The following is a 15,408-nucleotide window of genomic DNA, read 5'->3' as shown; positions in this document are numbered from 1 at the left end:
AGCGCCCCTCAGCCCCCTTTTTTGGCCGAGCGCGAGGTGGCGGTTCTGCCGGACCCCGAGGCCTGCGCTGTTGACCGTTTCCTTCCCCGGGACGTGAGGCTGGTGTTCCACCTAGTACCTGGACCCAGGCCTCTTCCTTCTTGCTTTGGATTTCTTCCTCTGAATGCCGACAGCTCCGCTCCTTTTATTTCTGTTCATCACTTCAGGAACGGCGCCGCATCCTATACGCCGAATCAGTTCTTAGAAATAAGGCCTTTATCGCAGGAACTTCCTGCAGAGACCCCCCCCCCCCATTTACCTGCTTCTCTTATAATTTTAGCTGCATTGGTTTTCTTTATGCAAAGATTTTAAAATTGCTTATGATAAAAATTTCCCATTTCCCTTCTGTGACCCTCTCTATCTTTTCTTTGGCCTTGAACTCTCAGGAGCTTCTGCTCTAATAAGAAGATTGGATTACTAGACCCTTCTTTTGCATCAGACCAGCCCCTAGTCCACCAGGCCATGATGACTTTTTAACAGTAATGACAAAAAGGAGAATACGTTTCTATGATGTTGTGAGGAGTTTGCCATCTCCTTTAAGAGTCTCAGGTCTGTGCTAAGATTGTCTGCCTTTTATACACTTGGAAGCGTATTGTATGGGATAGCAGGCTGCTTGCTGACTCCCAAGGAGCTGCTGAGGAATCAGTCCCATAGATTCTGCCTCTATGACCTGCGTCACATCACACTTATCTCTGAACCCCAAAGTGAGAGCAGGGGAGAACTGATACAAAATCTGGGGTACAGAGGAAAACAGTGGATTTGGAATCAGGACATGGGGGTGAGATCTCTGTATCAATACTCTGTGATCTTTTTTATTTTAGATTTTTTTTTTTGCAAGGCAAACGGGGTTAAGTGCCTTGCCCAAGGCCACACAGCTAGGCAATTATTAAGAGACCAGATTTGAACCCAGGTACTCCTGACTCCAGGGCCGGTGCTTTATCCACTGTGCCACCTAGCCGCCCCTATCTCAGTGATCTTAAGGCAAATTACTTAATTTTGTTCTTTAGCTTCTAAAGTGATTGAATAGACTTCACCTTTTAAAAATTTCCTTTGATCTCCAAATCAATGATCCTAATACACACACACACACACACACACACACACACACACACACACACACAGCAATCAAAGGGATTTGCCAGGGTCACACAACTGGTATGGGTTTGAGGGCATATTTGAACTCCAGTTCTCCTAATTCCAGGGATAGTGCTCTAACCATTGTCCAATTTACCTGCTCTCTTGTACATACATACACAAAACACACATTTACATAGACACATATATTACACACATATACACATATTTACATATTTTGTTTTTTCCAATTAAATATAAAAACAATTTAAAAAAAATTTAAGTTCTAAATTCTTCCCCTTCCTCCTTCTCTCACTTTTCTTCTTCCAGAGAAGGCAAGCAATTTAACATGGATTATATAGTCAAACAAAACATTTCCATATTAGCCATATTGTCAAAAAAAATGCAGACCACAAAATCCAAGAAGAATTAAAAATAGCTTTCTTTGATCAGCATTCAGTCTCCGTCAGTTCTTTCTCCAAAGGTAGACAACATTTTTCATCATGAATCTGTCAGAATTGTCTTGGATCATTGTATTTCAGAGAATAGCTTTGTCATTCACAGTTGATCATCCTTCCCTTCCATCTCTCCTTTCCATTGAACAGAAAAAATAAAAACAAGACCCATATAAACAAATGGGCATAATTGTATAAAAAAAATCTGACATGGTGTGCCATCCAAAAGAATGCACATTCCAGTCTGCAGCCTGGGTCATCACTTTGTCAGGCCTTGGGTGGCATGTTTCAACATCTGGAATCATGAGAGTTGTTGCTTTGATCATAGCTCTTACATTCTTCAAAGTTGTTTGGCAACTGATTTGATAGGAGGGGTGAGGAAGAGTGAGGAGTCAGTTTGTTCACCCGCCTATCTAGAAGGATGGAGGGGCCTTGGACAGGAAGAGAGAAGTTTGGAAGAGAGGAAAGTTTATTTTTGGGGTTTTTTTTTTTAGGTTTTTTGGTAAGGCAAATGGGGTTAAGTGGCTTGCCCAAGGCCACACAGCTAGGTAATTATTAAGTGTCTGAGACCAGATTTGAACCCAGGTACTCCTGATTCCAGGGCTGTTGCTTTATCTACTATACCACCTAGCCTCCCCTGAGAGGGGAAAGTTTTGTGGGGGAAAAGATGATGAGGTCACTTGAGGTGCCTGCAGCTGGGGGTAGGGGACAGATGCCCATGAGACACAAGGGTGGGCTCTTGAGCATTTTTGGGAGATACCTAGGGTGAAGAGTCTTAGACACATGTTCACCTTGATCTGGATGGGTTTTAATCTTTTTTTCCCAAGGTTGTGAGGCATATTAGTAAGTAAACTCCTTAAATAGTTTGATTATTATTTCATTTAGTAAGAAAGAGAAAGTCATGTCAAAGACTTGCAGTTTCTTAGAGTGGAGGTTTCTAATTTGTCCCTGTCTCAAGAGTGTATATTGTCGGGGGAAATGTTATTGGGGGGTGGACCCCTGTGGTAGAATGGGTCAAGTCTTGGTTTATTATATTTTATTTTAGATTATTTATTCATTTGTTTAGTTATTTGAGTCTTGGTTTGAATCATGCCTCAAATGCTGGGTTTGCCGGGTGGGTTCTCCTTGGGCTTCTTGGAAATGAGGGAAGAATGAGGGAGATATATAAAACCAGCTCTGAATCTGATTCTGTTGTCTCCTCCCTGCCCTGCCAGTGACTTTTTGTAAATCTGACCATGCAAGCTGGTTCTTTCCTGCTGGCATCTTGAGGGAAAAACCCCAAAGCCCTGCCTGGTTTAGAGAATGAATGAAGTGATGTGTCTGAGAAAACTCGGGTGTCCGCCTAGGGGATTTTTGTTTCTGTTTCCACTCTGTTCCTTATTTTTCTCAACAGCCTAACCTAGCTACAGGGGAAACAGAAACTTCTTGGTGGATGTGTTTTTAAGGAGACTCCCAGAGTAGGCTGGAAGAACTGGGAATTCAGGACTGGAAGACAGGCCCAACTGGGCCAGGCTAGGAGGTCTTTGGTTTCTCCCCTCTCCCATTTTGGGAATAATGATCAAATCTCCTTAAAAAGGAGACTTTGTCTAAACCACGTGGTTGGTCCCTCCCTGGTTGCGTCATTATTCCTTAGCTTTTGGCACCAGGTGATGGTCAGGTTGTGAGGCTGTGGTTAGTGATTTATTTTTCCAGTTGGGTAAAAACATTCTTGTTTTGACTTATTTCACAATTTTGTGATATGATGGTCAAGTTATTGTGAAATTAGTGAAATAAGTGACCTGACTACATGCCATGAAGGGGCAGGAGAAGAATGAGGATGCCATGTAGCTTTTCCCTCCAAGGACTTCTTGATGGTCTTTAGGCTTGCAGAGGCTGGACTACTTCTAGTCATGAATGTCTGGTGGAGACTTCTGTTGCAGTATGGATTAGACTAGATGGGGCCCAGTTTTAGACTCCAGGGACCTTTCATGTCACCACTCCCCTCAATCTATGGCCTCAGAAGATGAATTCTAAGAGTTTGTTAAATGACCATCTGGGATCACACAGCTAGTAAGTGCCAGAGTTGAGATTTGAACGCAGATCTTCTTGAGTCCAGGTTCAGCAGTATGTTTTGTTGCTAGCTGAATGGCCTGGAACACTAGGTTCAGGAAGAATCCTAGATTTCCCCCACGTCTCCCTGATTATTTTGTGGCCATGGGAAAACCATTTAGTTTTTCAATTTCGGTTTTCTTATCTATAAAATGGGGATAATTTATCTATCTTAACCAAATTTGCACAGGGAAACTGAACTGATTTATATATTATATATATACACATATATAAAATGTGCTTATAAAATTAAAAGAACCTTATAATCTCATAATGGGCAGTACTCTTTTGAGGCAGCTGTGGGTTGAGCTTTTCCCTGCTTTACAGAAGGAGAAACTGAGGCTCAGAGTGACTGACTAACCTGAGACTGTGATTGTGTGACACCCTTCTGAACTGTCTTCAGAGGCCTGCCTTGATGAGGCAACACATAGGGAGGAGGAAGAGGATGCAAAAATCTCTGATGGGCTCCCGAGTTGACAAGCTCCCCTCCTTCAGGAAACCTTCCTAGATGAACTCCTTATTTTTAAATACATTTTACTAATACCCATCTTGCGCCACTGTTAAGAATACAGTCACCCAGGCCCAGAGCCTCAAGTGCCCACCAGATTAGCCCTCCCTTGAAACAAAGAAAGATCAGTCAAGCAAAGACCCAGCAGCACAGTGACTGGCAGCATATTGCACCATTGTGCACCTGAACCCAACCCCCCCCTTCCTGAAAGGTGCCTTCCTGTTTTTTCCATCCTGGGAATGTTATTTCTTTTTTGGTCTGGCCACCACTGGCTCCTCTCTTAAGTGTCTCTGAAGTGGGGCTTCCTCACACCTGGAACACCCTTTTTTCTAAGCCCTCTGAGATCCTTCTCCAAGATATCTCAAACACTCCCTGAAATCCCCCCTCCCCCCATGCTGGTGCCACCCTCCCTAACTACAGTGCCTTGATTTTCTATTTATCCTTTATGTCTACAGAAGATGGAATGCCATCTCCTTGGGTAGTTGGTAGGTTGCTTGAGAACAGATTGTCTCTCTGTCCCAGGAAAGAAAATGCTTCATGAATGCCTGCTAATTGATCTAGGAGTGAGAAACTTGATCATTCTGGGCCTGTTTCCTTTCCATAAAGTGTTTTTGTGGATGGGGAAGTTGAAGTTGGACTAGATGGCCAATGAGGTCACCCCCCTCTCCATCTGGGATCTTCTGTTGGGAAGAACCATTAGTCAAAAGCAGGAGTACGTGCGGCAGTCACTGAGCCAGGTCCTGGGCTACGAGGACGGACGCCTAGGGACAAAGCACTGGTTCGCAGGCGGTTGTTGGTCAGTCGTTTTCAGTCATATCTGACTCTTCTTGACCCCATTTGGGGTTTTCTTGGTAGAGATACTGGAGAGATTTGCCATTTCCTTCCCCACTTTATTTAACAGATGAGGAAACTGAGGCAGACAGAATGAAGTGACTTGCCCAGGGTCACACAGCTAGGAAGCGGCAGATGCGAGCTCTGCCTCCAGGCCTGGTGCTCTGTGCAGGATGGTGCCCCCAGTGACCCCACAGTTCAGTTACGTCTTTGTGTATCTTGTGTACCAGACTTCATTTGTTCATTCTCTGTGTGTGTACTTATGTATGGACTGGTGCGCACACACATGCACACACATGCACAGAGTTATTGACCAGAGCAGCCAGAGACATATCCTTTGTCACCAGAAACACGCAGAGCCCACCCCATCATCAAGGGCTGTGTCCTTGTTGCTCCCACCCTGAACCCCACTTTAGTGAAACAAGGAAGAAAGGTTCTTTTGACGCCTTGTTAATTAGACCAAAAAATGTAGCCATCCTTTTGTGTCCAATCCGACCTACATCTGTGTGCACCTGGTGTGTGTGTGAACACATATATACAAATGTATTCTTTTTCTTCTCTTACTCCCCTGGAAGGGTTCTAGGAGAAGAGAGTTCAGTTGAACCCATTTAAGAACAGAACCATCCATTCTGAAGCATTTTAGAGCTCATAGATTGTCCTCAGCTCAAAAGACTCCCTGCCTTTTCATTAAATTGAATTACATTATTTAATGAGCAAAGAGACTGTGGGATGTGGTTAGCAGTTTTCCGGTTGAGATGAATGAATTCTGGTCACTAATTAGATCTTTTTCTTCCTGTAGTCTCTCTTCTTTGAAATCGTCTTTATATTTCATGGAATGAATCTGAAGTGAGGTCATTTGGGGGGAAGGTAGCTCTTTGTATATCTTCCTTTTGATTTGCTAAAGCAGTGAGGTATTGAGAACCCATCCACAGGGCCCAAAGGTACTGGGGTCTGGTACAGATGTTGGACCCTACTGCAACTGTGATGAATCCTGAGGCCATGGACTGGACCGGGGTATGGTCCAGTTTGTTACTTATTGGTCAGAACAAATATTATCCTGGAGTCATTCAATCCACAAGCTTTTACCAGACACCTTTTGTGTACCTGAAATCATGTTAGGCTCTGGGAACACAACCAGATTGAAACTCCCTGCCCTCAAGAAGCTCATATTTTGCTTAGGAAGATGAAAGATGGATGGAACATGTAGACCATGCATTTATTCCTTGCATATTCCCCCAGTGTATGACAGATGTGTGTATTTCCTAACTTCAGATTTCAGGGAATCCCTCAGGGAATCCTCTCAGCCACCATCTTCACAAACATACAACCAAAACCAAATTTCTTCTGTAACACATAGATCAGGTCCAACCTCTAGTGAGAGAAAGCCCACTTTTCTCCCAAGGCAACTCATTCCACTTTTTATTTATTTTCAAATTTAATTAATTGATTTTATTTTCCCTAATTATTTGTAAAAAGAATTTAAACATTAAACAAATTTTTTTTGAGTTCTAAATTCGCTCCCTCCTTTCCTCTCTTATTGAGAAGGCAGGCAAGGCAATTTCATTCCACTTTTTTTTTTTAAGTTTTTGCAAGGCAAATGGGGTTAAGTGGCTTGCCCAAGGCCACACAGCTAGGTCATTAAGAAGTGTCTGAGACCGGATTTGAACCCAGGTGCTCCTGACTCCAGAGCTGGTGCTTTATCCACTATGCCACCTAGCTGCCCTCATTCCACTTTTTAATAGCTATTATTGAGGAATGTATGGAAAGATTTTTGGACCCATGAACTTGAATGGGAAAAAATAAATCTTTTTTTCTACTAAGCTCAAATTGATATTAGCATTTCCTTCTATTATGAATGCTTTTAAAAAACTTTTCAATTCTTGTTGCTCTGAAACCAACTCCCTGTGTGACCTTAGCCAAGTCACTTGAGCTCCTTTGTGAGCCTGTTTCCTCATCTGTAAAATGAAGGGGTTGGGCCCTTTTCAGCTCTGAATCGGGGAAGCTGTAAGCTTCCGCTTGTCATTTAACCTTTCTGCATCTCAGTTTTCTCATCTGTAAAAGGAGAAAGAGCTTGACTAGATCTTTTTGGTCCTCTCCAGCTATAAATAGATGATCCTTCAGCCTGTACATGTGTCTACATACAAAATAGAGAGTGAGAGCTTTACTTTCATTGATTTAGGGAACTTCAGGTAAAGAGAGCCCCTTCACCAGTGCAGGGGTGGCACCTTCTCTGAGGCTTAGCATGTCAGAGGTTTAAGCAGAGTCCCAAAAGATAATGTAATTTACCCAGAGTCACAGCAAGTAGTTGTTTGGAGGCCAGGCCCAAAGCCAGTTGTCTGTCCACTTTTTGCCTTCTCCCTTATGACCTGGTCCTCCCCAACTCCCTTCCTTTCTCTCTGTTCTAGAGTCAACTAGGTCTCTTCCTAGCTCTTGCAGCCACAAGCTGAGCTCCTTCTCTCCTTTGGCTGTGTTATACTTTCCATGCAGTCTCCTTTGGGTGTCTAGATCCTGGAAGTTTTCGCTCAGACCCTGGCCTCTGTTTCCTCCCCTCCCTGCAGCCTTAGCTTTCCTCTCTCTGTGTCCTAGACCTTAGAATGGCAGGCACCTCAGAGCAAAGAGGCAAAGAAGTTTTGCTGGTTAAGAGATAAGAGTCAGGGTTCAAGCTCTGGTGCAGTGACTTCCATCCAACTCCAAGATCTTTGCTTCATCACCCCACTCCTCACTTTCCAGTCTTCTTAGATCTTATTCCAGGGGGTGTCTTCCCCATTAAATTGCAAGCCACTTGGGGGTAGGAACTGATTTTTGCCTCTTTTTGTGTTCTTTTTTTCTTGTTGCTTAGTTGTTTCAGTCACATCTGATTCTTTGGACCTTGAGTGGTTTACTATTTCTTTCTCCAGATTATTTGACAGATGAGAGACAGATAGGGTTAAGTGACTTCACCTAGGGTCACATAGGTAGTAAGTATTTGAGCCAGGATTTGAACTCAAATCCTCCTGATTCTAGGACCGTTGCTCTTTCCACTCTGCTACTTAGCTGCTCCTCCAATTCTCTTCTTCTCCTGGGCTCAGATCCTGATAGCTGTCCACTGGGATACTCATTTCTGCCCACTGACCTCCACTTTCATGTAAGGCCCAAGGGAATAGGAGGAAGTTCAATCAGATCCTAGGAACTTTAGAGGTCACTTATCAGCCCCACCTCCTGCTCCAGAGATTGGCCCATTTATTCTTCTTGATGGGATTCTAACTGTTTTTTATGTCTCTGTTTGCTTTGCAGGAAGGATGCCAATGCTGCTCTGCTCAGCAATTATGAGGTAATTGGCTCTGGGTTGGATTAGCTGACAAGCTTCCTGGCCCTTGGTGCCTCCTGAAATCCCATAAGGGGCTAGATAGGTTTTGCATCAGAAATGGATGTGAGCTCAAAGGTCATTCAGATCCATTCCTAATTCTTCTGACAGTGGCAGTTGGGAATCAGAGGACTTAGAGAAGGTCATCTAGGCCACCTTGGTCATGATCTAGGTGAGAGGACAGCTTCACTGAGGTTGTTAGTATGTGTGAATTTGAGCTGGAAGAGACCTCAGACTCATCCAGTTCCCTCATTTTACAGGTTGGGAAACTGAGGCTCAGTGAGGTTGGTCAACTTGCCCAGAGTCTCCTTAGGGAGTGGCTAGTAGACCCAGAACTCAATTCTAATCTAATCAGAAAAGACTTCCTATAGACAAGGTACTTCAGTTAGTTTTAGTTTCCTTCTCTATGAATTGAGGATAATGAATCACTATTCAGCCCAGAGATGTGCTGTGATGAAAATATCGAAAGTCATAGTTATAAAATCACAATTAGCATAAGAATTGTTTTCCCTATAAAGATAAAGAAAATACTCTGGAAACCTCAAATGCAGTATGGGGATGAGAGGGATTGGGAGTTACTAAATTGTGCAGTGGAGAGGGAGGGGGGGATATTTAACCAGTGAAATAAAGCAGCCATGTCCAAGTCTGTTTGGATTTAACTGTGATGGTCTTTGGGATTTGTGGGAAGGTGGATGACGTCACCTTTCTGGTTCACCTACTCTCCAACCTGTCCTTCAACCAACCCACTGCCCACCCTGGCTCTGGGTATTCTATTGCCCAGGCTTGGCAACCCTTGCATTGTATCTTGGTGATTGAGAAAATGGTAGGTCAGCCTTGAGCAGGTCACTCACTGCCCACACAGCTCTGCTTCCTGTGAGCTCTGCTGAGGGCCACTGGGGACACTGGCCTCACCAGTCAGCAACCTTGACCCTTCCTCTGTCCTCCGTTCTCTCTGACTGTTTTGCTTTTCAAAAACAGGAAAGAGTATTGTTTTCTTTGCATGTGTGAGATGTCCTCCTTTAATAGCATTGACTTAACCTGACCTTGGAGAACCAAGGCCATCACCTGAGGCCGGGCAGGGGGATTGCCAAGCTGCCCATGTGGGTTTTTTCCTCCACACTCTCTTAGCAGGCTTTCCTCTAAGACAAGAGAATCTGGCTTCCTTTCTTGTGCAGGAATCACTCATGTGTGGAAAACAGCTTGACTTGGAACTTAGACCCCAGCCTGTGATTTCATTGGCACGGGACCGCTGCAGCCCAATTCTCTTCTTTTATAGATGAGAAATCAGGAAGTGAAAGGAGGATGTGGCAGACATGATCCTTGGTCACAAATAGAATTATCATGATGAAGAGAATTTTTGTTGTTCAGATGTGTCTGACTCTCCCATGACTCCATTTGGGGTTTTCTTGGCAAAGATACCAGAGTGTTTTGCCATTTCCTTCTCCAACTCATTTAATGGATGAAGAAACTGAGGCAGCCAGGGTTAAATCACCTGCCCAGGGTCCCATAGCTAGTGAGAATTGAGTTCAGATTTGAACCCAAGTCTTTCTGACTTATTCTGGTGCTCTATCCACTTCAAGAGGACCTCAGAGGGGCAGTGGATACAGCACTGACCATGGAGTCAGGAGGACCTGAGTTCAAATCTGGTCTCAGACACTTAATAAATTACCTAGTTGTGTGACTTTGGGAAATTCACTTAACCCCATTGCCTTGCAAAAAAAAGACTTAAAAAAAAAGAACCTCAGAGCTTCATCACCCATTTTGTAAATGAAGAACCTGAGGTTCAGAGAGATTGTGATTGATTGGAGGTCACTCAGGTAGGAAGGCCAAATCCAGGAGAGCTTCTGTGGGCTTCACCACTGAACCCTAATGCTCCTTTTTGGGGGGGAGGTCATTTCTGGTTTTAAGCCTCAGATTTCCTCATTGAGAACTTTCCCCTTCCTCTCCCACCCAGGTTTTCCAGTTACTTGCTGATCTGAAAGAGCAGCGGAAAGAGAGCGGGAAGAACAAACACAGCTCGGGCCAACAGAACCTGAACACAATCATGTATGAGGTGAGGCTTCCAGACATGCCTTCTCTCTCTGTCTCCCTTGTCCCCTCTCCTCCTTCCTCTTCCCCACCCCTCCTTTCCTTCCCCCCCTCCCCCAGCCCTAGCCAGCTGCTTCCTGGCCAAGGTTCTGGTGGTTTGACCGGGAGCCAGACATGCTACCAGTTGGAGGTGCCTCTGCCTTTCACTGGTCATCCCCCTGCTCTTCCCCTTCCCTCGTGGCCTTCCAATGAGTGGGCCCTTCCAGTCGGGTGAGGACGCAGGGGGACATTGCAGGTTCCCTGGGTCATAGAGGGACTTGGTGGGGAAGCCAGAGGTCAGAGACCTGAGGCCCTGGAATCAGTCTCAGGCCGATTGTGAGGGCCGGTTCACACTGGCACTTTGGCTAGAATTCTGGCCTCGGAGTCAGAGGAGCCATGAGTTCAAATCCTGCCTTGGGACATTATCGGCTCTGTGACCTTGGGTAGATCACTTAACCTGTCTGAGCCTTTTTCCTTCTTCGTAAAATAGAGTTGTGGGAATCAAATGAACTAATATTTGTAAAGCGATTAGTATAGTGCCCATCACAAAGTGAGCACTATCTTAATTATATTTGTTATTACTCCTGGACAAGTCACTTAACCTTTGTCTGCCTCAATTTCCTCAACTGTAAAACGGGGATAATAGCTGCACCTCCCTCCCAGAGAGCAAAGGAGATAAGGTTTGTAAAGCATGCAGCTGGTACTCTGCCTGGTATACATTGGGAGCTTAATAAATGCTTGTTCCCTTCTTTCTCATGTTTGTGAGACAGAAACTGTCTGAGAGCAAATCATTTCCTGGCTGGTCTTTGTTTCTGTTTCTGTTTAGAGGCCTCTCCCACCACGGATCAATGACTTCTTTTCATTTTAATGGCTGCTTTTTGTGAATAAATAATACTGGGAACCTCTGCTCTTCTTCCATAGGCCAACTGAAAAGCATAGTGGGGACACAGATAGTAATGGAGGAGGAGGAGGATGAGAATAACCTGAACTCTTCCTGCTCCCAGATGTCTTTGATTTCTTCTGCTCAGTCTCTGAAAAATTCCATTCTGTGTAGTTGGAGATTAGGATTGCTCTCTCTGATGACATTATTAAAGTATTATTATCTTTATTATTTTGTCAAAGCTCTTGGAAGACACAGTCAGTGACCTGGAGTTTTCTCTTTCCTAGAATAATTGCAGGAATTTCAGCATTGACAGAGACCTTTGAGCTCATTGCATCCAACTCCCTTGTAATTCAGAGTGGGAAACTGAGGCCTGGTGAGAAGAGGCTTAGTTGCTCAAGGTTACATAGAAAATTGGGGCAGGACCTGGGTGAGGATTCAGCTCTACTCACTCTTCCTGACTGTCCTTTAATTTGATAAAATGCTTTAGGATGGTAGCTGTTGGTGTGGTTATTTTTGATACTGTTATAGATTCAGGTTGATGTAGGTCGACTGGGGGCATCTGTGGGCCGGTAGATATTTAACAACCGGCTCTCTAGGGGGAAAAACTGAACCAATGACATATTTTTTTAAATTTTTTTTGTTTTTGTTTTTGCAAAGCAAATGGGGATAAGTGGCTTGCCCAAGGCCACACAGCTAGGTCATTATTAAGTGTCTGAGACTGGATTTGAACCCAGGTCCTCCTGACTCCAGGGCCGGTGCTTTATCCACTGCACCACCTAGCCGCCCCCCCCCCCTTTTTAGTTTTTGTAAGGCAATGGGGCTAAGTGCCTTGCCGAAGGTCACACAGCTAGGTAATTATTAAGTGAACTCAGATCCTTTTGACTCCGGGCCAGTGCTCTATCCACTGCGCCACCTAGCTGTCCCCTTACAATATATTTTTAAGTTTAATCTACATAATAAATACTAAATCCATCACTTTTTAAAGTCTAGACTATTAGAACAATAAATTAAACCCTAATCTGTTGTATTTGCCAATTTCTGAGGTGTAAATGCTCACACTAAAAATTTAACAATCAGCTCAGTTGGCACAGTGGGTCCAGTAACACTGTCTGGGAAGCATTTGTAGGGACACTTGAGAAGTATTTCCCCCCCCCCCCCATTTAAAAAGTAAAAAACTGGAGGCCCAGAGCAGTGAGTGCATAGGGAAGAAATTTATACAGTGAGACCATTAGCATTGGGTTCTTCCAGATGGTGGAAGTAGTCACATCATCCTTTAGTTTCCTTGTGCTTTATCAATTCATTGCATTAGGATGTGTTGGGATTATTTGAGTTCATTTTCAAGTTTCCCATTGTTTATACTCATTCCAGTTCAGTTCAGATCATCTCAGAGACTAGAATAAAATAGGTCTTGGGACATCATTTTGTCCCTATTTTTTCCAGCGCTTTGCCCTAAAGGTTTGTTGAGAGGGCATCTGATCAGGGATTTCCTCTTGACCTCATGAAGTCCCCTGTGTGGGGGAGAGTTCCTGTTTGAACTATCCATCTGCACACACTTATCTTCATGGGCTCCTGGACCCCCCCCTTCACTTGGATGACAGATGAGGTTTAAAGCTGTCCTGAGAACTTGCCTCTCATTCTCAAGGTGGGGAGCTGGTTTGGAAAATGATGGGTGGACATCAAGGACAGAAGATGCAGGTCAGGAAGAGGGGCAGCTGAACTGGAGTAGGGGAGGGCCGGGGGTTTGTATGTTTTACAGCCTTCATCCTCTGCCTCAGTCCCCCTCCCAGGGCCAGGCGAATCGATGAAAGGGGACAAACATTTGTGAGGGCCTGAAGGGAAGGGAGCCCATGGCCCCTCCATCTTGGTCCATCCTCCTTGCAGCAGCAGAAGCCTGGAGCCTGCCCTGGTCCTGACTGGCAGGAGAGTGGGCCCTAGGCAGCTTAATGCCTCCCTCCTGCCCGGAGCCCAAAACATTCTGGAAAACAAACCATTGTTCTCTCCATCGCAGCAACAGCAGCAGCAATATCATTTTATAGACCAAATTATATCATTATAACAGTTACATATTAATAATATAATTCTGTGCAACCCAACTATATAGCAATAGTAGCAATGGAAATGACATGACCATTACAGTAACAATAATATAATTCTGTAACAGCATCGTTGATAATCTAATTATATGACATAAAATAACAGCCACAATACTATGTTGTTGTTGTTCTTTTTTTTGGTTTTTTTGTTTTTTTAGGTTTTTGCAAGGCAAACGGGGTTAAGGGGCTTGCCCAAGGCCACACAGCTAGGTCATTATTAAGTGTCTGAGACTGGATTTGAACCCAGGTCCTCCTGACTCCAGGGCCGGTGCTTTATCCACTGCGCCACCTAGCCGCCCCACGCCACCTAGCCACCCCCATAATACTATGTGATATATGATGTAATAAGAAGTGATAATATAATTATATAATATGTAATAGCAGCAAAACCCAGCAATAATTATGTTCTATAAATAATTTAATTAACAGTATAGGTAATGTTATGATTAAATATATATCACAGTGACAACAGCAGCAACAATTATATATAATCTAATCATATAATAATGACATAATTATATAATACCAGTAATATAAAGCAGTTTATATATGTGTCTGTGTGTGTGTGTGTGTGTGTGTGTGTGCAGTATATAATATATAACAGGAATAGTCCTATGTAATAAAAAAATCATAACATCAATCATGATAACAAAAATTATATGTAGCAGGCACGTAACAACATATAACACAGGTAATGTATATAAAAATATAATTGCACATTACATGTAAAATAATTATAAGTAACATAATAGGTAGTAATAGCCACAGCAATAGTAATACTATATTGAATTTATGTAATAGCCTTTTAAGACTTGAAAACCCTTTACAAGTAATTTCTTATGTCACCCTCACAGTGCCCCTGGCAGTGCTATTATTATTCAGTGTTATTTAATATATAATTTAACTTAGGCTATTAATAGAACATAAATGAAATATCATTGTGTATGTGGGTGCTGTTATTATGCCTGTTATTATTTTACACTTGAGGAAACTTGCCCAAGTTAGGTGACTTGCCCAAAGCCTCAGAGTCCAGTAAGTGTCAGAGCTGGATGTGAACACAGGTCTTCCCGACTTTAGGTCCAGTGCTGGTGCCATTTAGCCATCTGTAATTATTAAGCACCCGCTGTATGCAAAACACTATGTTCTTAGTGAGAGTTCAGAGCCAAAACTGAGAGTCTCTGACCTCCAAAAGATTACAGTCTGTGGGGACACATACATGTAGATCTAAAGCATAGTTATCAAGCCAAATGTTGGGGTTCAAGCGTCTCGGAAGAAGGATGAGCATTTTTTTTTTAGGTTTTTGCAAAGCAAATGGAATTAAGTGGCTTGCCCAAGGCTACACAGCTAGGTAATTATTAAATGTCTGAGGCTGGATTTGAACCCAGATACTCCTGACTTCAGAGCCCGTGCTCCATCCACTGCACCACCCAGCTGCCCCAATGAGCATTTTTAAGGGCTTCTGTTGGAGAAGCAGTTCCAAAGTTAAAGATTGCTAATCAGTTGAGGATGATCCATCAGGGAGCATGCTATGAAGGGCCTACTATGTGCCGGCGCCTTTCCAGGTGCAGGGACCACAAGGAGACCCCAGGGAGATGGTCGCTGCTTTTTAGGACCTCTTAGTGATCCCTGGAAGAGAGTGTGAGGAGACCTGCTTCCCCAACAAGTTTTCCTCTTGGCAGGTATAGGAACCTTTGCTTCCTTCTACAAAGGGGGAGCGGTTTTAGCCTGGGAGGAAACTTTGAGGCATCTTGTGATGAGGCCCAGAGAAGTCTAATAACAAATCCTAGGTTACACATAACCAGGAGCAGGCCATCTGCGAGGCTTGTCTAGGTCAATTCATGGGAGGAGAGAGCTCCCTCTGCACCGGAGCAGGACCTCACTGCCCCGTGTTGGCCCAAAGAGGCTTCTTTCCTCTTCCTCAGATTCCAGTTTCTGGAGAATCTGGTGTTTCAGTCTTCTGGCCAAGTCCTTCCATTTCTCTTGGTGAAATTCTTTCTAGGCCACTATATCTCATGGTCAGTGTTGGG

General features: G+C 43.8%; 1 protein-coding gene across 3 annotated transcripts in view; it reads left to right on the top strand.

Annotated features, from left to right (window-relative positions):
* CRCP (CGRP receptor component) overlaps window positions 1–15,408 on the top strand; it is a 51,712-nt gene that overhangs the window by 5,223 nt on the left and 31,081 nt on the right. For all 3 annotated transcript variants that reach the window (XM_074189308.1, XM_074189307.1, XM_074189309.1), the window contains exons 2-3: window positions 8,269–8,305; window positions 10,293–10,391. In XM_074189308.1, coding sequence (XP_074045409.1) covers window positions 8,269–8,305; window positions 10,293–10,391 — 136 coding nt within the window. The remainder of the gene's footprint in view (window positions 1–8,268; window positions 8,306–10,292; window positions 10,392–15,408) is intronic.

The sequence above is a fragment of the Macrotis lagotis genome, chromosome 5, assembly GCF_037893015.1.
Source record: "Macrotis lagotis isolate mMagLag1 chromosome 5, bilby.v1.9.chrom.fasta, whole genome shotgun sequence".
NCBI lineage: Eukaryota > Metazoa > Chordata > Mammalia > Peramelemorphia > Peramelidae > Macrotis > Macrotis lagotis.
Note: the sequence above shows the minus strand (reverse complement) of the source record. Positions and strands in the feature narration are given on the sequence as shown.